Source organism: Corylus avellana, chromosome 9 (genome assembly GCF_965113065.1).
Source record: "Corylus avellana chromosome 9, dhCorAvel1.hap1.2, whole genome shotgun sequence".
Classification (NCBI taxonomy): domain Eukaryota; kingdom Viridiplantae; phylum Streptophyta; class Magnoliopsida; order Fagales; family Betulaceae; genus Corylus; species Corylus avellana.
This window is the reverse complement of record NC_142498.1, coordinates 22,547,053-22,572,490: the sequence shown is the minus strand read 5'-3', so window position 1 is coordinate 22,572,490 and position 25,438 is coordinate 22,547,053. Positions and strand designations below refer to the sequence as shown.

Genomic DNA, 25,438 nt, shown 5'->3' with positions numbered 1-25,438 from the left:
TTCTTAATAATAATGTCATTTTTTTTTTATAAAAAGTCAATATTATAAAGAAAAATATCATTTTTTTAAAAGAAAAACTAAAAAAAAAAGACAAAAATAGATATTATTGTTTTATATATTTTTTTAATTTTTTTGTTTTTTAAATTAAAAAAAAAAAAGAAAAAAAGAGGCAAAAGTTAGATGAACAAAATAGTTGAAACTTTAACATTTCACATTAGATATAGAGCGACTATACAGAAAAAATGAACCAGGGTGGGGCCTTGGTGCCATTTGCACGCAAGCTTTTCATTAATTTTTTTTATTTTTTGGAAACTTTACTTACCCTTTTATACTTTTGCAGTTTTTGCAGACACTTTTTCATTGTTCAAAAACTCTCACTTTAATGTATCCAACTTTCGTTTATTTCCACTTTGCCCCTTCCATTAGGATTTTGTAATTAAATCAAACGGTCAAATGAGTAAAAGTCCTTTATACCCTTAATTTTTTTTTAAAAAATTCCAAATTTACTCTTATTTATAAATAAAAAATTATTATTATAATTATTATATTAAAAAAAAAAAAAAGTGACCCACCGGCGGGTCACAAAGTGACCCCCGGTGGGTCAAACACCGTCAACTTTTTTTTTTTCCTTTTTTTTAATATATAATAATAATAATATGACCCGTAGGTCACAATATGAATGAGTTAGATCCACCAGTAAACCCACGGGTCAAGATTTAAAAAAATATATATATTTTCTAATAAAAAATAAGGGCAAGATTGAAATTTCACACCCCTCCGTTAGTATTTAACAGAAAATCCTAACGGAATGGGCAAAGTGGAAGGAAACGAAAGTTAAATATATTCAAGTGAGAGTTTTTGAACAATAAGAGAGTGTTTGTAAAAATCGTAAAAGTGTAAGTGGAGTTTCCCTTTTTTTTTTTTTTTTTTTTTTTAATCAATAAAAAAGAATGACTTTTTGGTTCAAGAATGTGATGATGTCAATAATTTCTGATCAAAAGCCAGCTTAGAGAATGTGAAACGAATATGAAGAATGACCCGCTGGACAGAAGTTATCCACGTGATCGGAATTATTGACCCAAAAGGCCTTCGTTTTTTCTCTGGGCACCCAACAAGTCTTTGTTATTCGGAGCACTCAACAAGTCGTGCTTCTCTGTAGAGCCTGTTTACCAAAGGACCAGACCGGAAGATTCAAAAAAATTCTTTTAAAATAAACTCTACTATTCTTATTTTTAAAAATCACTACAAAATAATTTTTCCTTTCTACTTTTTCATACAAGTTTTGTATTCACTGCCTTTTTCAAGTCGTTTGCTAAACGAACATATTTCTTTAACCCTTCTTTCCCTCTTAATCTCTTTCTCGCCTACCACCTCCACCCAACCAGAAAAAAAAAAAAAAAAGAGAGAGAAAAACAGTTTGCGAGTGGCTCTCAAAAATCGGAACGTCAATACCGGCGGTGATTTACCGAACTTAATCGATCAGTTTCCTTTCATTCTCCTCTCCCTCTTTCGTCTCCCACTCCTCACCATCCTCTCTAACAAGGGAAAAAAGAAGCAAACAAACGTTTCTGAGTTTGGGGAAGATAAAGCCTAAATGGAGGCAACCGGTCTCCTTACTCCCGTCGTACAGTACATGGTCCAGCTAGTCGATGAGCAAGCAAGACTCGTTGGTGGAGTGAAGGCTGAAGTCACTTCACTTCAGGTGGAGCTCGATTTCATATCTAACTACCTGGATACGTCCGGGGGCAAGCGGAAGGAGCATCCCATATCGAAGGTGGTAATCGGCCAAATCAGGAAGAAGGCTTACGAGGCTGAGGATGTAATCGACACTTTCATCCTCGACACCTCAAATCACACCAGGAGGAACATGGTGGAGAAGATGATCCATGGGTCTAACCACGCAAAAAAGCTTCTCGATCTAGCAAGGAGGATAGAAAGCCTCAACAAAGAAATCAATCAAATCTTCGACAGTAGAACGAAGTACGCCGGTGAAGGAGCTGAAGCTAGTGGAGATGCAGATTCCGAAGAGGCATTGCACAGACGTAGGAAAGAAGTCGAAGAAGATGACGTGGAAGGCTTCGATAACAACTTAATGGCAATGGAGAAGCTTTTTAGTGCGAACGGTGCTGAGCTTGATGTCATTTCAATCATCGGCATGGGTGGTTTGGGGAAAACAACTCTTGCCAGAAAAATCTACCACACAACTGACTTCAGGAGTCGCTTCCCACGCCGTGCATGGATCGATGTATCTCAACTTGACAAAACTAAAGAGCTGTTGCTTAAAATTTTGAAGGAAATGCCAATATCAGATGAGTTGAGAAGAAATCTCGAAGGCATGGGGGAGGATGAATTGAAAGAGACGTTGTCCAAATACTTGAAAGAGGAAAAGTACCTAGTAGTCATGGATGACATCTGGAAAACTGATTTTTGGGATGAGGTAAGATCTGTATTTCCTAATAACTCTAATGGAAGTAGAATATTGATCACTAGTCGTAATAAAGATGTGGTTTTCAAGGCAAGTCATACTCCTCCTTACATTCTTCCATTTCTCAATAAAGATGAAAGCTGGAAACTCTTTCATAAGAAGGTGTTTCGAGGAGGAAAATGTTGTCTCAAGTTAGAGCCTCTGGCGAGAGAACTAGCAGAAGCCTGTCGTGGCTTACCGCTTTCAATTGTTGTATTAGGGGGCATTTTAGCAAACGAAAAGCAGGAATTGCTAACATGGTCGAAATTTATCGGGGTAAATCGCCACCTTACTCGATGTAAAGACATACTTGCCTTGAGCTATACTCACCTGCCTCAGTACTTGAAGCCGTGCTTTTTGTATCTTGGTGCATATCCCGAAGACTTTGAGATTTCTGTAAGGCAATTGATCAACCTATGGATAGCTGAGGGTTTCATACAACACACTCACAATATGGATACAGAGGATGTTGCTGAAAACTACTTTGAACAGCTCATTAATCGAAGCTTGATTCAAGTAGCTAGCTGGAGGACAGACAGAAGATCAGCAAAGACATGTCGTATACATGATCTTCTACGAGATCTTTGCTTATCTCATAGCGCAGAAGAGAAGTTTCTTGAGGTCCGTACGGAAGTTAACCATTTAGTTGCCAACAAATCCCGCAGACTTTCCGTCCAAGGTAGCATTGATTCATATATTTCTTCAAACCCTTCTCACTCTATATTGCCCCGTTCTTTGTTGTTTCTCGACCAAGAGACGAATGATTTTGATCAAAACCACAGTAACCACTGGACATGGGTCCACAAAAACTTCAAGTTGGTTCGGGTGCTTAATTTTGGATGTGTAAATCTCTCCATTCCTCCGACCCCAAGCATAGGAAAATTTTTCCATTTGAGGTATTTGGGTATAAAATCTGATGCATTAAAAGTTATTCCAACTTCCATTTGCAACCTCACGAATCTAGAAACGCTGGACATGAAAGGCACTTTTCTGAATCGTTTGCCAAAAGGGATATGGATGATGCGGCGCTTAAGGAAACTATATATGTCTGGGCCGGTGAGTTTTCCTAACAATTTAGACCCAGACATTAAAGCTCTGTGGAACCTTCAAGTCCTTTCCACTGTATCTCTTACGCCACAAAATGTGGGTCTAATTGTCAAGGCCGAGCTTGCTAATATAAGGAAATTAGGAATATGTTTTGCGTCTGACGATAGCAACAACGAAGTAGTTTTGAAAAGTCTCATCGACTTGCCTCATCTTCACACATTGAAAATTATAAGTTGTTCAGAGCGTCCTGGTTTTCCGATTTCATTTTCGTCGAAAATCACCAAAATAACTTTACGAGAAGTGACCTTCGATGACAGTGGCTTCATGAAAGTGCTAGGCGAACTTCCCGGTCTTCTGATTATGAAACTACAAAGAATATGCTTGTGTTCTAGGAATTACCTCGAAGTGAATGAAGGTTCATTCCCTCGACTCGAAGTCATGAAATTGGAGAATTTGCAAACTAAAGAATGGAAACAGGAGAAAGGCGCATTGTCATGTCTAAAGCATTTGGTTATCAAAGAATGCACTGAGTTGACCGTCCTCCCTTCGGAACTCTGTAGTTTGCATGCTTTGCGCGATGTGGATGTCTTACGGAGCAGCATAGAATCAGTAATTACGCTTCAAAATTTACAGAAGAATCTTGGGTTCAATCTATTGATCGATCCTCTTCCAGGTGACAACTTCTATCAATGAACCGTGGTATCTCTGATGACTTCATAGAGAGCTAGCATGCTGGTATATACTTTCTCGACCTTTTTCTTTTGATTCTGATCCAATTAGTGTAGTGCCCAAATGTTTTTTTCTTTTCTGAACAAAATAGTCACAATTTTGCTGATACAGTCATCAATTAATTGTTCTTGCTTTGTCTTTATTGCATTAATGATGATTATATGATGACAGAATTTCGATGGAAACGAAAATGATCAAGTTAATTCCTTTCGACTGCTGTTACAAGGCTTTCCCATTCAATAATTCTTGCTATCGGGTTCATGCATGGAATAGCGTTACCGGCGGTTTCCGATCCACATTCAATTGCTGTTTTTCGATCTTGGTTTGCTTCCTCTGTTGCTGCTGCTGCTTCTCATTCTGTATTCTCCTCCCACTTTTTGTGGTTTCACGTACTTTGCTGTCGGTGATTATTGAAGTTATCTAAGGAATCAGAGGGTTTCTAACGAAAACAAAAGGAGATGGAAACATTGGAATGTTCATTTAAATGAATTTTTAATAATTTACGACACTGTTTTTGCTTCCATTTAAGGTTTAAGGATGAAGCGGACGTAATTTACATCCCTTTTCTCCTTTTCTTTTGTGCGAACATGTGAAAAAAAAAAATTATGAAGAATACCAATGTGATACTGTGGAGAACTTTGAATTCATATGTTAGTGTGTAAACATTGGACTTAAAACTAGTCTATAACTTTTTTTTTGTTTTTTGACATATTCGTACAAGAGGAGGGAGAGGGATTCGAATTAGTGATTTTTGCTTCATTAGGCGTGGTCCTAACCGATTGATCTACTTCTTAGGGACAACTAGTCTACAACTTGCTGGCATGTGATGGCATATAATTGGAATATGTTGTTAAGGCATTCAATTATGCCTTACAAAATTCCATTTACTCTTCTGTTAAGATTTACTTTCTATTCTTGCACTATGTTCTTTTCCTTGATTCTTAGAATACTCATATTGTTCAAACCCATCAAACTCTTAATGCAGGGATGCCCTTTCGTGTTAACGAGAATTTTTCAGACTTTTGTTCTCATTTTTAATAAAAACATTCTGTTTTCATTTTTGTTTTTTCAAAAAGTCTAAAAATTGTTCCCTACAAAATCAAAATTCTCTTAAAAAATGTAATTCACAATTTCCTAAAGATTGCCTTTGTGCGGTGAAATTTACTTCTACCCTTAATACAATTAAAAAAAAAAAGAAAAAAGAAAAGACATATCGTTCTAACTTTTTTCTCAAAAACTAAATGATTTCTTGAATTAATTACTTATAATCCGTTAATGCCTTTTTTTTTTTGTCTTTTCGCTTTCAATTTCTATTGCTGTGTTTTGATCACTGTTGTCTTCGTAAATGCTTTTGATATTAATTTAATTTATAACCAATTCCAATTTTATAAATTATTAAATGATTTTAATGATTTTTTATGATAATAAGAACCCAAAAAGTTTTAGAACATTTTGATAGATACTCATTTAGAATTTTTCTGCAGTTTTTACATGAGCTTTCTCTCTTCATTATCTCAAAACGTTTATTACTTATAGTTCAAAATTTGGCCTTCTAACCCGAATGTAGAAAAAACAGAAAGTAGAAACAACTTATAGAAAAGAAATTGGAAAATAACTCCACCACTTAATCATAATTTGCATGCTTGAACTTTTACCATATATGGTTAATACTAATTCACATTGCCTCATTTTTGCTTCTTGCTATGACTATTTTTTATCTGTTCAAAATAATGTCCTAATTAAATAATTTCATACAGATCTCCTTAAACTCAGAAATAAAAAATTGTTCTTGAGCTCATTATTGGTTGAATGTTATATTTGAATATAACATGGGTAAAAAATAACACGTTATATTAGAATATAAATGAAGCAATATGTTCTTGGTAATACGAATATTTGGCAAAACTGAGTCACGAAAAAAAGGCCAAATTAACTATATGTCTGATTAAAAATCTAATATTAAGAACCAATCATGCCAAAATATTTTGTCATTCTAAAATAATTTGCAAAATATTTCTTTAAGCTCATTATTTAATATTTGTTGTATCGAGAATAGGTAGTGAGGTTTAATGCTCACAAAAAACTCAAACTTTTTTTTTCTTCTCATTTATCCATCAACTAATTATTATTATTATTATTGTTTTTATCATGTCATTTTAAAAAATAACCCGTGCATTGCACATGTACAAGCTCGTTTATATAGCACACAAGTTGCATTTTTCTATTATTGTGTTGTTAGGTGAACCGATATACATGGCGACTATAAAGGAAAAATAAATAAACTGTGAATCTTATAATATTGTGTTCGTGATCCACAAGGCTGGCTTGATATATTTATATGATTGTGTTGGGTGAACCGATGTTTGATATACAATTTTCAAAGTAGAAATCATGATTAAAGATATCATGTGCATGAACCGATGTTGGGTGAACCGATGCACATGAACCGATGTTGGGTGCCATGTGCGTGCACGCTTTACAATATGATTAAAGATATCATGTGCATGAACTGATGTTGAGTGAACCGATGCACATGAACCGATGTTGGGTGCCATGTGCATGCACGCTTTACAATATAATTAAAGATATCATGTGCATGAACCGATGTTGGGTGAACCGATGCAGCTGAGCCGATGTTGGGTGCCATGTGCATGCACGCTTTACAATATAATTAAAGATATCATGCACATGAACCGATGTTGGGTGCCATGTGCATGCACTCTTTACAATTACTTTTTTTTTTTTTTTTTTCTAATCAATAAAAAAGAATGACTTTTTGGTTCAATAATGCGATGGTGTCAAATAATTTCTGACTATCGATTGACGCGCTAACCGATGTTAAATTAGATATAGATGCTGGTGTGACTATACAGGAAAAATGAACCAGGGTGTGGCCTTTGTGCCACCCTGGTTCATTAACTTTTTTTTTTTTTTTTTTTTTTTTTTTTCTAATCAATAAAAGAATGACTTTTTGGTTCAATAATGAAGTTACCCAGCAAGTCTTTCTTATTCGGACCACTCGACAAGTTGTGGCTTCTCAACTCTGTATATTTCTTCCCTAAAACAAGAACAGAAGAAAAAAAAAAAAAAAAAAAAAAAAAGAAGTTAAATACCTCAAATTCTCCTGAGATTTAACAACTTTATTTTTTTTTCCTTAGGGTTTCATTTTTATTACAAGACCTCTTGAAGTTTTGATAAAGGACCAATTTAGTCCATCAGTTAGTTGACCAATTTAGTCCATCCGACCAGATGGCCACCCCCATGGCCAAAGGGGGTGGCCGAGCCACCCCACCCCCAATTTTTTTTTGCTTTTTTTTTTTTTTTTTTTTTTTTAATTTAAAAAAAAAATTAAATATGTGCCACATGTCGACGTCTGATTGGTCCACGTGTTAGTCCTAACGGTCAACTAACGGATGAACTAATTTGGTCCTTTATCAAAACTTCAAGGGGATCCTATGATAAAAATGAAAACCTAAGGGAAAAAATAAAATCAGTAAACCCTAAGGGAGTTTGAGGTATTTAACAAAAAAAAAAAAAAAAAAAAAAAAAGAAAAAGAAAAAAAAGGACCAAAAATGTTTCTTCCCTAACCACTACCACCGGATCCACCTCCACCCCAAAAAAAAGAAAAAAGAACAGGAGAGAGAAAAAAAGTTTGTGAGTGGCTTTTAATCGGTCGTGAATACCGGCGGTGATTTACTAAACTTAATCGATCAGTTTCCTTTCATCCTCCTCTTTTCCTGGCCTCTTTCCTCTCTCACCCCTCACCATAAAAGACCCCATATTAAGCAGTCAATAATGTCTGACGAATTTGCAAAAGGATATGGAAGACTTGTTGAATGCCGAATTGTTCGACAATAGAGAAAAGTACGGCGTTGAAATTGCCGAATCTAGTGCAGATACAACGACGGAGGCTCTATACGAACGTAGGAGAAAAGTCATGGAAGATGACGTGGTGGGCTTCCATGATCATTCAACTAGATTGGTTCAACAGCTTACGGAAGGGAATCTACAGCTTGGTGTCGTTTCAATCGGCGGCACATGTGGGTTGGGGAAAACCACTCTTGCGAGGAAAATCTACAATAATGTCGACATTAAAAGTCACTTTAATTGTCGTGCGTGGGTGTGTATTTCTCAAAATTTCAAAATCAGAAATGTGTTGCTTCAAATTTTGAAGTATGAGATGCCAAAATCAGAGTTGACAGGGAAGAAGCTGTTCAAATACTCAAATGATGATGAACTAAAAAAGAAGCTATTCAAATGCTTGCAAGGGAGGAGGTACTTGATAGTCATGGACGACATTATTACCGAACTCTGGGATGAAGTAAGATCTGCTTTTCCTGATGAGTCCAACGGAAGCAGGATATTGCTCATTGGCTGCTTAAAACGAACTTCACTTAGCCATACTTTTAATCTCTCATTTCTTGGGATAGATGAAAGTTGGGAGCTCTTTAGTAAGAAGGTGTTTCGAGGAGGAACATGTCCTCCCGAATTGGAAAGTTTGGGAATAACAATTGCGGGACATTGTTGTGGTTTGCCACTTTCCATCGTGGTATTAGGGAGCCTATTAGCAACCAAAGAGAAGACAAGCCAAGCATGGTCCGAATTGATTAGCAACTTAAATTGGGACCTTAAGGAGGTCAGTTCAATATGCGAAGACATACTCGCCTTGACCTACACCCTTTTGCCTCGGCACTTGAAACCTTGCTTTTTGTATTTTGCTGTATACCCAAAAGGCTTTGAGATCCCTGTGAGTCAATTGGTCCAGATGTGGATAGCGGAAGGATTCATGCAGCACACTGGCCGTACAGACCTGGAGGATGTTGCTGAAGAGTACTTGGAGGAGCTAATAGATCTAAGCTTGATCCAGGTGGCTAGCAGGAGGACAAATGGAGTCGTCAAGACATGTCGTATACATGCTCTTATACAAGACCTCTGCATATTAGAGAGTGTAAAAGAGAAGTTTCTTGAGGTTTGTACAAATGTTAATCTTTTATTGGCGAACAAATCCCTTAGAGTTTGCATCCAGGATAGCATTGATCCATATATTTCTTCAAATTCCTCTTACCCTTCCCGTTCTTTGTTGTTTCTTGGCCAACGCACATATAGATTTGACCCAAACCACTGGAAATGGGTCCTCGAAAACTTCCTGTTGCTTCGAGTGCTTAATTTTGGGTGTGTAGATCTCTACTCCATTCCCACAAGGATAGAAGAATTGATCCATTTGAGGTACTTGGCTGTAGAATCTGATGCTCTGAAAGCAATTCCAGATTCCATTGGCAAGCTTACAAATCTAGAAACACTTGATTTTAGAGGTACTTTTCTGAATTGTTTGCCAAAAGGGATATGGATGCTGCCACATTTAAGAAATTTATATATGTCTGGACCTGTGAGTTTACCGGACAATTTGGACCCAGAGGTTAGAGCTCTTTCGAGCCTTCAAACCCTTTCCACTGCATCACTGAACCCACAAAGTGATTGTCCCATTGTCGAGGCCAAGCTCCCTAATTTAAGGAAATTAGGGATATGGTTTGCAGCCGACGAGATCAACAATAAAGTAGTAGATGTTTTGAACTGTCTCGACCATTTGGATCATCTTCAAATATTGAAAATTATAAATTGCTCCGAACGTCCTAGTCTACCGATTTCATTTCCTCTGTCAATCACCAAGATAACCCTACGACATGTGCGCGTAAAAGTCCGTCGAGACATGAAAGTGCTGGGGAAACTTCCCAATCTTCAAATACTGAAATTACAAAGTTGCTTGCTTTCTTGTAAGTTATACGTCTTTGCAGGTTCGTTTCCTAAACTTCAAGTCCTTAAATTGGAAAATTTGAGAATTAAAAAATGGCAACAGAGAAGAGGTGCAATGCCATGCCTCAAGCATCTGGTTATCAAACAATGTATTGAGTTGACTGTGCTACCATCGAATCTATGGAGCTTGACCGCCTTGCGAGATGTGGAGATATTATGGAGCACCTTAGAATTGGCAACGATGCTTCGGGAAATGCAGATGAAGCTTGAATTCAAGCTATTGATCTATCCAGACTATCCTCCTGAAAAGATGACTAACGACCTTCAATCGGAATCTCTAGTGTCCGAATGTTCGTCCAGGCTGGGCCCACCTACTCCCCCACCTATCCTCAGTGAATCGGAATCTCGAGTGTCCGAATATTCGTCCAGGCTGGGCCCACCTACTCCCCCACCTCTCCTCACTGAATCGGAATCTCGAGTGTCCGAATATTCGGCCAGGCTGGGCCCCTCAAAGGGGAAGTGGCAGAGCCAATCTATTTTCTCACCATTGCCCTCGAAGTGGAAGTCGCAGAGCGAACCTACTTCCCTATTACCTCGCCACTCCAAGGATCAGGGTTTGATAAAGAGAGGGCAGGTGAAGAAAAGAATTTTCGAGGGACTTACGGAGTCGATTGCGAAGTTTGGAACCCAGTTGAACCTGCTAAGCCGACCTATTTCCCCACCTATTCCTCCACCTCTCCCCAAGGGCGAAGCTGATCAAGGAGACCACGTGGATACATATTAGAGTGATGGCGCGAGAGAAGGAAGTTGTTACACGGGATCATATTAGAGTGGATACGTATTGGAGCTGCTACACGGGATCATATATTGTTTTGCACATGATCAGATAGGAACTTGTAGAATGGGTGCCACAGAGAGAAGGAAGTTGCGGTTGATGAGAATGTTGAAAATTGTGAAGCAGAAGGGTTACTCTACTCGTATGTGATGGAAGCATTCTACCTAGCTACTACAATTGGGGTTGAGCTCAAATATCCCATGATTACCATTAAGTCCATTGTTTATCGCATTTTAATATTTTATAGGAGGATAACTAATGTCTCCCATTTGTATGCTTTGTTTGTATTTGTGAAAGTATTATGTTATCTTTTGGAAGGAAGGAATTGTGTTTTATCAAATGTGCTTGTTAAAATTCATGTATGAGTGGGAATTGAAATGTGTTGTAGACAAATTCAGTGTCAAAACATATTTGATTGTAAGTTTTAGATTTAGGGTTGTGTTCAAGACAACTTTGGAGCAAAAACAATGAAAAATCTAGTGTTGAAGATTTAAATCAATCAAACTCTTTTTTTTTTTTTTTTTTTTCTTTTGAATAGCCTTGTATTTCCCTAGTTTATATAAGCATCATTACCCATGACTTTGGATATGGAAGAGGCTATTTTATTATTGTTCCGCAGAGTTTTTGTCCATGTTCATTGTTCTTGAGCCTAAACAGTGCCCAATCCTCTCTTTCTCGTGCCAAGAGAAATTCACGTCTTTGAGATCTTTCATTGCATATTCGCTGGGAGTGTTAATTTCAAACCACAAAGTTCATCATCATACAATCGAAGTTGAAAAAAATTTCAAACGTTATGGAAATTAAACTACTGCAATAATAGACAAGCGGGTCACTTGCCTAATGATACCTATTGGGGGTAGTCCCTTGCATGGTCTTTGTTTGCTGGACAGTTGGTGTCTTTTTGTTGTTATGTAACAATTTGGTGGTTGTTACTTGTAATAGTTTCTACTTCTATAATCGAGTCGAGTCTAATATTGAATATTCAAGTTCTTTTAATTTAATTTTATTTCGAATATGATGGGTAAAACCTTCAATTTCCTTTGAAGCAATCTTCCAAACCATAAGCCCAACATCTGCAACAAATCGAGTAAGCTTTCTTCAATATAAATATCCATCACATTTACCAACTCAATATTTATTATTTGAGTACTTATTATATGTTATGATGTTTTAAAAATAATAAATATGGATGTGAATAAATTGTAATAATAATTAAAATTTGAAAAAAAAAAAATTATATGATAAAATATTTAAAAATTCTGGATGCATGATTCTAGACCTGACACCAACCAAAAGGAGCGAACTTGGTTGTGCTTACACCACGGGCCCAGTCAACAAAAGCTTCGAAATTCTCTTTTATCAGCTAGCCACCGAAACAATCCGCTATGACTCTGTGCCGACATTCTTAACGGGACCAGATAGAATCTTTCGCAAAAGCCAATTGCTAAAGAAGTGTTCAATTGGGCCTCGGGTGTCAAACCATATAAAATTGGGCCTCGGGTGTCAAACCATATAAAATTGGGCCTCGGGTGTCAAACCTTATAAAATAGCAAACCGACCTATAACTTTAAAAGCATCTCCAGCGGGATAACCAAATTAGCTATCAAAAAAGTAAAAAAAATTATTTTAGATACTCTTTTTTTTAATGCACACTCCAATACATTCTTTATTTTACTATTTATTTTCTTTAAATATTGTGTGGGAGAGAATGCGAAAAAAAGAAATGAGACAAAGAAAACAATAATGAAAACTTTTGTAGTGTCATTAATGAATATGCAAAATAGCTTATTTACTATTCACACTAAAATAACCTATTTACTATTCACAGTGTAAAGAAAAATGTTAAAGTAACTACTCTCTTGAACACAAAAAATAGTTTACAATAGTCAAATTTAGTTATTATGGGTAGGGGTTTACATGGAGGAGGATATTAATCACTCGCATCCGCTATCCACAATTATTCGCTATTCGCAAATGCAGATGCAATTGGGTTAGGAAAATCTATTATCCGCATATGTGGATGCGGATAGCGGTTTTGGAGTATGCGAATATGCCTTAAAACAATTCACCAAAACGTCATTTTGGATGAAGTATATGTTATGCTTACATTGTTTTAGGCCTTTTTTTTTTTTCTTTTTTTTTCGCACTTGGGCAAAAAGACATAAGTAATATGAGATCAATATATTTTCAAAACATTAGGGCTTAAAAAAAATTTAAACAAGTCCAAAAATACTACAAATAGGTTTAAATTATTTTCAAAATCGTTTAAAATAAGTCATAAACCCATAGAAGACTCAAGAGACTAAAATAGGCTCATTGATATGATTAGTAAAAATATGAATGGTCATATCTAAATATGACCTTAATATCTAAAAATATCAAGGTCATTTATTTAAAACGACCGGCCCAAATCATGACAATAAGTACTAAAAAAATGGTAGTTGGACATCTATTAGGGCAGCTGAAGCACTTAAATAAATGATTCGGCCACCCTAAGTGGTGATTCGGAGGTGCTTGCACCACCCCTGACACCCATAGGGGGTAGCCAAGCCACTGCCACCCCTTATCCACGAGGTGGTTAACCACCTCCAAACCACCCAAAAGGTGGTTAACCATATGAAATGAAAGGTCAGATAATATCTATTGCAAGGTGCAATACTCAATCCCAAGAAAATGTATACAGAACTTGCACATACAACCGGCATTTATTACATTGAAACATCAGGTTGAAGCGTCTCACAACATGTAAAGTTTAGAATATATCTCATAAGATATTACACATAAATTACAGGATCAGCAGCGATTTATCCTTCCATATCACCTGCAACCTCTCACATTTTACTCTTTCTCGCTCCATTTATTCAGCTCCACCTTGTATCACCATCCACTTCACATGGTTGGCCTCACATTAAGACGAGCTGCTACCTTCTGACCCAGAGATCTGTCAGCCTGTACCCAATGCCACCAGGAACATCAATCAAATCACCATAATATACAAATACAAAAAAAAAAAAATTTCATCTTTCCATTATCACAGCTACAATTTTTGAAGCAACACCGGAGAGATACTCACCTGAGTGAGGTATGAGATCCAGATGCTGCGGATCTCGTGGGTGACACGAGAATCGGCTAAAACATCAACCCATCGGCGGATAAATCGATCTTGCCTGAGATAATTGCAAAACAACATACACATATACGTAAAAGACATGTTACTCATCATTTTCCTTTTTTTTTTTTTTTGGTAAATTCACTATTAAATTCAAGAACCCACACGTGGGTCTAACAAATTCAATTAAAGATGAATAAAAAATGATTTCTCTTTGAAAAAAAAAACAACAGTGGGGATCGACAAGGACCTGTCTGGTGCCCAGGATCTGTACATCACTCCTGGTTGTTTAAAGTTGTTCTCCTTCGGAATGACGAGCTGCATTCACCAACAAATTCAGTGTGAATTCCAATACACCTTTTTCAAGTTTAACAAATGAATGTATAATATTGTTAAAATACTAATTAAATGACCACCTAAATTTTTTCTATCCACTTAAATTTTTGACAATTGCAACTTAAAACAGAGTGTAATTGATGAATACAGACCCTGTCACGCCTTCCATGGAGGATATGGTTGTTGATGGGGTATGTCTCAGCATGACGAACAGGATCAAACCTCGAGGGGAAGTAATTGACCTAAAAAATTAGCATTAGTTTATATATAAATTAACCAATCAAATCAAAAGTGGGAATTCAAATCAAATTGTTTTTAAAAAATTGAAATTTGAAAAAAAGATGGTTAATTAATTAACTACCTCCTCATCCCTGTGCATGAAATTCATGGAACCCTCATGGTGATTGTTGTGATGAGCACACTTGGGAGCATTAACCGGCAGCTGAAGATAGTTTGGTCCGAGACGGTGCCGGTGAGTATCGGAGTAGGCAAAGACACGACCCTGAAGCATCTTGTCATTGGAATAGTAGATACCAGGAACCACATGGGCAGGGTTAAACGCAAGTTGCTCATTCTCTGAAAAGAAGTTGTCGATGTTCCTGTTCAAAACCAACCTCCCCACCGGAATCAGCGGCAGAATGTCCTCCGGCCAGATTTTGGTCGTGTCAAGTGGGTCAAAGTCAAACTTGTCCTCATCCTCTGGATCCATGATCTGGAAGTAAAACTTCCACTCAGGGAAGTTTCCGGCAGCAATGGAATCATAGAGATCCTTGGTGGCATGGCTGTGATTGGTTCCTCCGACCCTAATCGCCTCTTCCTCCAACAAATTCTTAACCCCGCAAGTGGGTCTCCAGTGAAACTTGACATAATTAACTTTTCCGGCCTTGTTGATCAGAGTATAGGCTTGAACGCCTGAGCCGTCAATGTGACGGTAATCTTGTGGAACACCCACATCGTCGAACAGGAACATGAAGGTGTTGAGACTTTCTGGATGGTAGGAGAGAAAGTCAAGAACCCTCCAATACTCCTGGATATTCGTCTTCGGGTTGGGTTTGAAAGCATGGATCACATCTGGAAATTTCATTGGATCGCGGACGAAGAAGATGGGGAAATTGTTTCCCACAAGATCCCAATTACCCTGAGCGCCAACAAGATGGTGAACATATTATTAACCTTAATTAATCAAGTGAAATCAATAGTTCTGGGAAATTTTTTGCAGAATGATAGAACTGAAATATTTTCTTACAATATCATGCCGTAAAAACCATATACAAATTTTCACTAATTAAATGGTTGAAATATTGCTATATACCATTTTTATTGGCTTAACATTTATTATTTCAACATTTTCTTTATGAGAAATGTTATACATAATACACCACGTACACGATTATTTCATTTTTATTCTATTTTGCTTGACTCTCTACCAATCAGCTTTTGTTTAGTAAAAATAAATCAATAATTAATTAACAGTGTCACATCAACGAGATAAGATAAAAATAAAGAAAATTTATATAATAAAAATATCTTAAGAATTCTAAAAAAATTGACACATATGAATTCATATAATCAGATATTAGATGAGGCCGGCCAGCTTACCTCTCTAGTGTAGAACTTGGTAGCAAAACCTCGAGGATCCCTGATGGTTTCAGGGCTACCACGCTCATGGATAACAGTGGAGAAACGGACAATGACAGGTGTCTGAACTCCTGGGGCTCGCAGGAAATCGGCGCAAGTAAGGTGAGTAACATCATGGGTGACCTCAAAGAACCCCTTTGCACTCGCTCCCCTTGCATGGACGACACGTTCTGGGATCCGCTCCCTTTCAAAGTTGGCAAGTTTCTCTACCAGATGATAGTCCTCCAGAAGAATTGGACCTGTCCAAAAAAAAAAAAAAATAGAGAGTTCAGATCCTAAACCAAAAAGAATCATAAGTACCCTAAAACTCATATATTTGTTCATCATGGAGAGTCGGGGACCAAGAAATTACCCGAAACCTCAAAAAAGTTTCGATGTTTTCTAATATTATGATGCTAATTGCTAATAAGTAGTTAAGATCTTTTATTTATTTATGTCGAACACACTTGTGGGAGTTACATATTTAATTAAAATAGGAGATGAATTAGATAAATAAGATCCGAACTCAAATATCTGATTTCATATTATGTTAAATTATTATTTATTTTTAAACTATTAAAACATAATAAATTTAACCATTTAATTAATATTCTAACAAAATATTCAATTTGTTGTCTCTTAAAACAAATGTTGAATATGTCCGTCATAAAAATTCAACGGATTCAGATCTCCCGCTAGCAATCTTTATATGTCTAAAATGGTGTGTAGGTTGTTTGATTTTTTTTTTTTTTTTTGACATGTACACATAGATAAGGGAAGAGAGATTTAAATTAACTAGTGACCTTCATTTTATGAAATATGATCCTCAACCCATTAAACTACTATTTAAAACAATTTGAGACTAAGACCTCATTAGACAAGTTTGTCGGTAAATATTTATACACATTTACTGTTTGAATTGCGCTAAATTACTAAAATTTCTTCCCAAATCCAACACCCATGTATTTCTGGAAGCGACAATGGTAGTGAATAGTGACGACAGACATGTGCTAACTAGGTACCGCAAAGAGACTTAAATAACTAGATAGTTCCAGTAAAGCAGTCTCTTTCACAGGAGCACCAAGAGGACAAAACTAAAGAAACACACAAAAACTAGGGTCAATATATACCTCTAGGTCCAACGGTCAAGGATGAGTCATTGTTGTAAACCGGAGCACCGGCGTTCGTAGTCCAGTAGGGTGAATCGTAAGCACTTGAGGGACGGAACTGCATCATGCATATAACACAAATACCATATTTAGTATATATTTATATAGTTTAACATATTTTTGTTGGAATATACCAGAGTGACTGAAAAATACTTTAGATCTCATCTATATTAGAAAGATATATATAAGTTAATATAATATTATTAGACCAAATCCATTAAATATAAACTATAGTATGATCTTTACAAAAATAGTATCAAAGTCGATGGGCGATCGGGCAAGTCACATTTGTATGATCCACACTCCCATAATATTTTTGAAGAAATAAAAACAAATACATGAATTAATAACAAGAAAGATGAAGTCCGAGGTTGATCGATCGAGTACCTTGTAGGGATCCATGGCGCAAGAAGAAGAGAGAGAGAGAGAGATAGTTAGAAGAGCGTGTGGCAAGCCTGGGTATTGATTTGAGAAGATTTATACACAAAAGCAAGGCTCTATTTCGGTCATTTTACTCAATCCCTCTTAGCCTTATCGTTGTCCACCAGTGACTGATAATTACAACGCAACTATAGTCTCGTCACTCTCGTGCACCGTCGATTTCTCTCTATGTTTTTTGACAAATTTGTCCTCTTGGATGAACAGAAAAACAATTTTATTTACGATTTCGACAGTAAAGTTATATTAGTCATATTAGTTCACAACTAAAAAAATAAAAAAAAGTAACACTAAGTTTTCCTATGATGGTAAAATGATATTAATATTTTTTTAAGGAAAATCATTTATATTTCATTAATTGATGAATAGTCACAAGCGCGAAGCTTTTATATCAAGATCATAGCCGAAGTTATAACATTACACGTCATAGAGATAATAATAAGAATCTTACATTCAAGTCTACTATTTATGACATCTACAGCCGTTGACCCATGCTTAATCTTTAGCTTATAGAACATATTTGCTCCACGCAGACTCTATCTAGTGCATGGGTACGTAGCCCATTCCCCGGCCATAAGGTAAAAAACCTCACACCAAAACTAATCCTCCTTAACTTGAATGCCAAAAAATTATTTACGTTCTCACCCCAAAGGCCGAGACAACAAAACACACAAGAAAAATACATAGAAAAAATAACAGGAAATCAAAAAATACATAAGACAAAATACAAAAAGCCACAAAACAGAATCACCAACTGGAGCAAGGAGCGGAGTTGAAATAAAATCTATCAGCAATACTAATAATGCTATTTTTAATGTCTACAAGTATTGTCTTGGAGAAGGATCATCTTCACGAAGGGTTATTTTATGATTAATATTTTATTTCGATCATGAAATGGTTTCTCTTGGAATTGAGAAGATGCTATTCCTATTTTCCATTGCATTGTTTAACAATAGTAGTAGCGACACGTGAATGTTGGGGAGTAGTGCAATTATTTGGGTGGGAGGCTACAACAATCAATGCAAAATATATATATATATATATATATATATATATATATATATATGGAGAAGGGATACAATATTGAATAAAGTATAGAAAATTTCGTCATCGATTTTTTTTTTTGAAAGTTAGGTGTAATCTTAGGTAACTTAAAAAAGGATAAAAGAAAAGGGTGTCACCAAAAAATAAAAAAAATGAAAAAGGAAAGAAAAAGTAATCATAAAATTTCCGGTTGATGCATGATTTAAATTGTAACTTCTATTCAATTCTTGCTTTAAAATAAATAAATAAATAAATTTGGGATGGACAGAAATTTCCTCCTAATCAGTTTGGAGGAAATTTTTTATGACTTACTCTAATAAGTGTCAAGTGTCATCTCTCTGGAATATGATCCTCTCAATTTCATTTGAAATTGAGAGTATCTGGTTAGTGTATTTTAGATGGGTAAAATTGTCTTTTTAATTTTTTTTTATATATAATTTTGATACTCTAAAATACACTAATTAGATACTTTTCATTTCAAGTATTTTAGATGGGATGGATCATTTTTCCCATCTCTCACAGGTTTTTTTAAATATTTTTAATAGTTATTATTGTCATTCTACTAACTTAAGTTAAGAAGCCAAACATTAATGTTTGAGAAATCTAAACATTTTAAAGGACACTTAACACTTATTTGAGTAAGTTGAAAAAAATTTATTTCTAACAAATTTAGAGAAAATTTGTGTCCGCATTTGAGATTACAAATATTATGTGGTATATTCCGATGCCAGTGATAAATAATTCAGGGAAAGTAAAAGAGGGGCCCCTTTATAAGAAGTACTGTTGATTAGGATGACGATAGATCTCCTAAACTTCGGAGATTGGGTGGAAATTTGGTGATGCCTTATCCTGATTTTAGGGGTGAGCAGGCCCACGGTTAGAAACGTGCCATTTATAGGATTATATAAATCCGAAAACGGACGATTGACGTTGAGAACTCGGTAGAAATAATTGAGAAGGTCAGAAGTCATGAGAGTTTTCAATTGATCCTTATCATGTTCTTTGGTGTTTTGCGACAATATCTTTCTCGCCCCACTTCAGGGAAGCACGTGGCGTGGACCATACAAACAAGATGCCGTAACACTGACTTCTTTGGCCCATTGCGTTGTGTTTTACCCAAAAATCTGTTGAATCAGTCACTTAACGTAACTGCACCGATGATTATTGGTGGAGGATTTGGCTAGTCCACTGCTGGAGAGATTTGGGAGCGGAATTCCTTATTGATAGGCGGCTTGAATTTCAACGGATAAGCATGCACGTGGATTTGGACATTTGAAAATGCTTAGCAACATTTCTTATGGTCAAAAAAATGCCTAAAAAAATGACACCAAACATATCTACTGGGAGATTGTAGGGATGAGAATCCCATTTAGTTTTTAGAGATTTCATCCTTTTGATCTCTTTCCCTGCCATGGAGTAACACAGTGAATTGGAATTATCATTGATTAGTAGGATTATGAGTGCTTGTGGCCCTGCAATTTTAGAGGTCAAACGCATAGAGATACATATTGTCTTTTACTTTATGAGCATCAATCAAGACAAGTTGGTGGGGAGGCTTTGGTTCGTCCCACTGGCCGACGAGAGCTTGCCCTCAGATTCATGCATTTGACTCTTCATTTTATTTTATTTTTTAATCTCTTTCCCTATAGGCTATAGGATGGACCTCCTATATATAATTGATATCCCAATTGTACGTAATTAAGACAATGACAGAGAGCAAGTGGAGTTTGAAGCATGGCCTACTCAGGGCAAGTGGATCCTGCCTCTCCAATTATGTGGAAACTAAATCTGATGAATATCCGATCAAAGGAATATAATGAACTGTTAAGTGTACGTAGTTTTCCCTTCTTTGATTTATCTTCTCATCTCTTCGTGCAACATTCCAAACGTACAAGAGACTTCCATGAATAAGACACCTGCAAACCATTCTCATTATCTAATTTTACTAAACAGTTTCAGTGAGGGTTAATTAGTCTTTTGATTGCATTGTTCTGCAATGGGAAAATGTATTCCAAAGGCTAAAGGGTGATGTGCAGAATTATTATTATTATTATTATTATTATTTATTTAGATATGGTGATTTGATGGGATGCAAATCTTATGTTATTAGACTATTTGAATTTTACAAGAATTGGGGTAAGTTAAGAGATGCGGGACACACTTATACCGAGTATTTAAAAATCCGAAATCCATTTCTTCGGAAGAGGTGAATCTTGCAATTTCATTCACAAAAATTCAAACAGACTAAAAAATTCCAACAATTTCCTAACAGTCTCTCTCTGCTTGGTGAGGGGTATCATTCCTAGGTCGGTGAGATTTAACATCTGACATGACATATTTTGATTATAGAATAACGATTCACATTAACTCAGTGCAAACTGATAGTATTTTATCCATGTTAAGCGATACACTAATCTATATAGCAATCATTCTCTACAACTAATTTTTTTTAAAAAAAACCCTTGATTAGCATTTTATTTACATAGTCTATGTCAAAAATCATTCTCCACTAATAATATAGAAAATATAATTTGTACTATACTCGACTTTATGCAATATTATGATGGTTTTATGTCCCCCAGTCTGGTCCTTTTAAAAATAACATCAGTAGCTGGCACACACTTTCTAGTACAGTAGTTACGACAACAAATTTCTCTTTATTGTCCAAATCGACCATCAATTGAAGCAATAATTCACATTCTTTATGAGGAGTAGTGGGATCGACAACGACGACAAGTTGTCCTATATTTTGCCATTATCTTCTTCACAGGCAACATGTGCTCTGTTTTGATATGGGCAATGATTCCCTTTGGTCTTTTAACTTCTTTCACCTTTTTTCCCTCTCTTTCTTTTTATGCATTGAGATGACGTGGCTCATCAGTGGGTACCTTTTTCGCTTTTCTTCCTTTTTATGCACTGAGATAACATTGCTCATCATTGGGAAAATTGCAGGAGATCTCAGTCAAGTGTAGCAAGGTGATCAGCACTGTTGCTTGACATGTGATGTGGGAGAATTGTATTTAATGTGTGCAAGAGCCACTGTATATGGAACTCACGTAGGATTTCATCTATAAAAAGGAGTGAACTTTTTATTATATGCAATTTCCATACAAATGTACCTTCACCCCTGGATAAAAATAAGAAGTTCCATGTGAGATTTCATGTGTGAGATCTAATAGGAGCATCTAAAAGTTCATATCTTCTGTAAATACAACATGCTTTTGAAAAACTGATGAGCGTGTTAGTGATACATAGACTACTGATGGGGTTCCTCTGCAGAATCCTTCTCTGCATCGTCAAATTAAAGGGTGTCTTGTGTATCTTCGAATTAGTCTGCCTGATATTACTTATGTTGTCCATGTTCTTAGCATTGAGTTACTGTTGTTCGTATTCTGATCAGTATCATATTCAGATGCTGATTTGGAGAAGTAAGAAGCAAAATATGGTTTTTTTCTCAATCTAGTTCAAAAGCTACATATAATTACCGTGGCTCATACTTCTGCAGAAATTGTTTGGCTTAGATGGTTGTTCATATAAGTTAATAACTAGATTACAGGCAAATGTAAGGTTCCATTCAATATGAACATGGAAACATTAACACAAGAAAACATGCATAACCACCAAATTGGAAATTTAGTTATGTAACTTTAGGGAATCTGTTCGCTGTTGCTAATGAGCTGCAAAAGTGCCTTTGCTTTCCTTTGTGCTCTGTTGGTTCCACTCCTTGTAATCTCGATCAAGTGCTCATATACTCCAAACTGAAGCGCTGCCAATATGAAAGATGAATTGTTTGATCCCAACTCAAGAAGAACTGCTGTTGAGCACTCCTTGTTCTTATGGGTTCCTTCTCGGATGATTTGAACAAGAGTTTCAATAAATGAGAGCTGTCCAATCTCTTGCCGTCCATCTGGGTGTGTTGCAAGAAGTGAGAAGATGGAAAGTGCCTCATCAACCATGCCTACGTTTCTGTCATTCACTAACTGGCGCAAGGGGGGCACAATACCAGCACTAATAGCCCTGGCCTTGTTTGCTTGGTAGAGAGATAAGTTAAAGAGTGCAGTTGCAGCATCTTTTTTGCCTCTAATCGTCCCATTCTGCAACAGATCTACCAATGGTGGAATCCCATCTGATAACCCCACAGTTTCTTTATTCTCATCCAGCATTGATAGGCTAAATAAAGCTGCTGCAGAGTTCTCCCTAGCCTCAATACTTCCCTTCTGCAAGACTTCTATTATAGCTGGAATGGCTCCTTTTCTAGATATTTGTTTCTTATTAGTCTCATTAATGGATAAATTCAACAGCGCTGTCACGGCGTGCTCTTGAATTTTAGAATCCGGATAGGATAGGAGCTGCACCAACGGTGGAATTCCTCCACTCTCGGCAATCAAAACCCTGTTCTCGGGGTTCTCTTTTGAGAGCATTCGGATCTTCTTTACAGCCTTTCTCTGCACTTCTAGCAGACAAGAAGATAGGTCTTTAACCAATGACAAGATTTTCTCTTTGTGTTCGGCTGAGGAAGCATCCTGGCCTACACGGCTGTCTTTCCTAGGAAGCCGAAAATTGTTCTTCTCACACCACTGCAAGATCAAATTCCTGAGAGCATAATTTGGTGCTAATGACAGGTGAGCCAGAGTTTGCCTGGTCTTTGGACAGGTCCTGTGGTTGGAGTCAAACCACTTCTGTATGCTTTCTCTCTCGTATGTCTTCGATGAATAATGAAATAAAATATGGTACCAAATAAAAAAAAAAACGTAATATTAGTTTCTTTAGTGTTACAATTATCTACTAACATAAATCATGCAAATGTAAACTTCAGATGGGAAAGAAAAAAAATAGAAAGAAAGTAAAATCTGCCTTTTTCATGCTTGAAGTTCTTAAGAAATTCAATTAAACTGAATATAGCCATTTTGTCCTATCTACTTGTAGCTCTTACATTGCTTCTTTTATACTTATTTTTGCTTTCCCCTATTCAACTACTACTTGAATTGCTCAACTGGAAAATAAAAGGTAAGGAAAATAAGAGGATTCCATTTGGCACAAAGATATTACCTGCCCACTTGCAACAATAACAGGATCTGTCATAATCTCGAGTGTGATTGGACAGAGGAATTCATGAGGGATCAATAAAGAAGGGCACTTGGCAAGCATTTTAGGCATAACAGGATCGTCAAGAACATTAGTTGCTTCCATGCCTGCAACTTGTCGAAATTTGTTCAGAAGGTCAATGATATGTTGGGTAGTCTCTGCATTTTGCCCCCCTCTTTCTCTGACAAGGTTCCTTACAGCTATTGTCTCTCTATTAAGGTCCTCAATTGTATGCAGATCCAGCTTTTTTGCTAATCTTTCTATTATGGCACTGTCAGCATTCCTGTCATCCGTTTTAGAAAATACCACCATCATATCCATTGCTAGTTCTATGTCCTGTGTATCCGTTCGCCTCCTTGCTCTTCTAAGTTGCAAGCACATTAACTCAAGCTGAACACAGAAATAAGCATAAGTACTTGGATATTATATTCTTGCAGAAAGTTAAAAGAATTGGCTATAATTTCGAAGTAGACACATGTTCATAATCTCATAATCTTGACCGTAGCAATCAAACTACTGACTTAAATCTCTGCAAACCCTTCATGTCTTTGTATCTCTCAATTACATTTCATTACCCAAAATGGCAACATCAGAAAACCTCCAATGGCCTAAAGAAGAGAAACAGGGGAAATGATGCTTCCCATGTGAGCCAATCATTTTTTAATGCTTATGATTATTTGAGACATAATTCATATTGAAAAATGCAACCCCCTAAAAGATCAAAAACAAAAAGAAAAGTACCTGTTCTTTCACTTCATCGGAGACCCCAAGTTCATCGCTAGGTAAACCATCCAAAGCTTGAATTAACTTTTCATGGACGGCATAAAATCTGATCATCACCGCCTCGCTTTCCAATGCCTAAATTATGAGCAGATCAATTAGGAAACATAGGAAAAGAAAAACAAAATCCTAAATTCCTAACACCCATTTTCAAAGAAATGACAGAAAAAGCTTCAAAATTCTAACCAGATGAATCTTGCTCCCCTCGTTACAAGTTTTCAACAACCTCTTCGCCAAAAGAAGCGCCTTCTTCAAATTACACAACCAAGCAATACCCGTCTCCGGAATCGAAGTTTCGAGGTCCCTGATCTCTTCAAAAAGTGGCAACAAGAGCTTCATCCGCCTAACAATTCCGTAGCATGCTTTCTTCTGTGTCCTTCTGTACTCTCCAAACTGAGCCACAGATTCAATCACACCCACTATCTCTTGAACCACATCCAATTTATCCGGCTGATTTGACTCGCCCAAAACGTTAATTTCCTCCAGAGCTTCCTCTCCTCCTCCGTCTTCCCTCTCTTCATCCATCACCATGGATCTGCAACCTATACACTACCGAGAAAGCTCCGATTTCCAGGGCTTTTGCAGAGCTATATAATCGCTCTGCACTATACTAGGGGTTCTATTTTTTTTTTTCTTTTCTTTTCTTTTCTAATTCAACAGCACGGTGGCCATGATCAGGAGGATTGAGGGAAAGAGAAAGAAACCCTAACCCTAATCTCCATGGATTGCGGTGCTGTGTGTTTCTTTCTTTGTGGGTGAGAAGGTTTTCGCGGGCTTTTCGGGTTTTTGTTCGTTTTAATGCATTTTGCCGAGTCTTGGAGCTTTAAATAGAAACTAGTTCGAAAGTTAGTTACTTCCGGAACAACGTCCACGCTGTACATTAGCGTTCAGATTTGTTATATTTAATAATTTATTTGTTGTAGGTGTATTTGTACTTACCCCTTTTACACGTGATTTTAAATAAAATCGAAAAAACTAGATTACATTTGGAATAAAAAAAAAAAAAAAAAAAATATTGTTGATTCTTTTATGT

General features: G+C 36.5%; 4 protein-coding genes across 4 annotated transcripts; 2 read left to right on the top strand and 2 right to left on the bottom strand.

Annotated features, from left to right (window-relative positions):
- Positions 1–1,583: 1,583 nt before the first annotated feature.
- LOC132189924 (disease resistance protein RPP13) lies at positions 1,584–4,777 on the top strand. The gene is made up of 2 exons (XM_059604767.2): positions 1,584–4,246; positions 4,412–4,777. The coding sequence occupies exon 1, from the start codon at positions 1,595–1,597 to the stop codon at positions 4,202–4,204; it is 2,610 nt and encodes an 869-aa protein (XP_059460750.2). The 5' UTR covers positions 1,584–1,594; the 3' UTR covers positions 4,205–4,246; positions 4,412–4,777.
- A 3,025-nt stretch (positions 4,778–7,802) lies between these two features.
- Positions 7,803–11,192, top strand: LOC132191092 (putative late blight resistance protein homolog R1B-16). The gene has a single exon (XM_088510840.1). The coding sequence runs from the start codon at positions 8,062–8,064 to the stop codon at positions 10,774–10,776; it is 2,715 nt and encodes a 904-aa protein (XP_088366966.1). The 5' UTR covers positions 7,803–8,061; the 3' UTR covers positions 10,777–11,192.
- A 2,311-nt stretch (positions 11,193–13,503) lies between these two features.
- On the bottom strand, positions 13,504–17,554 carry LOC132189213 (catalase isozyme 3). Its single transcript, XM_059603832.2, has 8 exons — positions 17,446–17,554; positions 17,020–17,116; positions 15,872–16,149; positions 14,634–15,410; positions 14,425–14,514; positions 14,187–14,254; positions 13,901–13,994; positions 13,504–13,776 (listed from the first exon to the last, which is right to left on the bottom strand). The coding sequence occupies exons 1-8, from the start codon at positions 17,458–17,460 to the stop codon at positions 13,717–13,719; spliced, it is 1,479 nt and encodes a 492-aa protein (XP_059459815.1). The 5' UTR covers positions 17,461–17,554; the 3' UTR covers positions 13,504–13,716.
- Positions 17,555–21,344: 3,790 nt separating this feature from the next.
- On the bottom strand, positions 21,345–25,181 carry PUB15 (Plant U-Box 15). Its single transcript, XM_059603829.2, has 4 exons — positions 24,592–25,181; positions 24,367–24,483; positions 23,590–24,015; positions 21,345–23,243 (listed from the first exon to the last, which is right to left on the bottom strand). Exons 1-4 carry the CDS (start codon positions 24,934–24,936, stop codon positions 22,188–22,190), a joined length of 1,944 nt encoding a protein of 647 aa, XP_059459812.1. The 5' UTR covers positions 24,937–25,181; the 3' UTR covers positions 21,345–22,187.
- Positions 25,182–25,438: the final 257 nt, after the last annotated feature.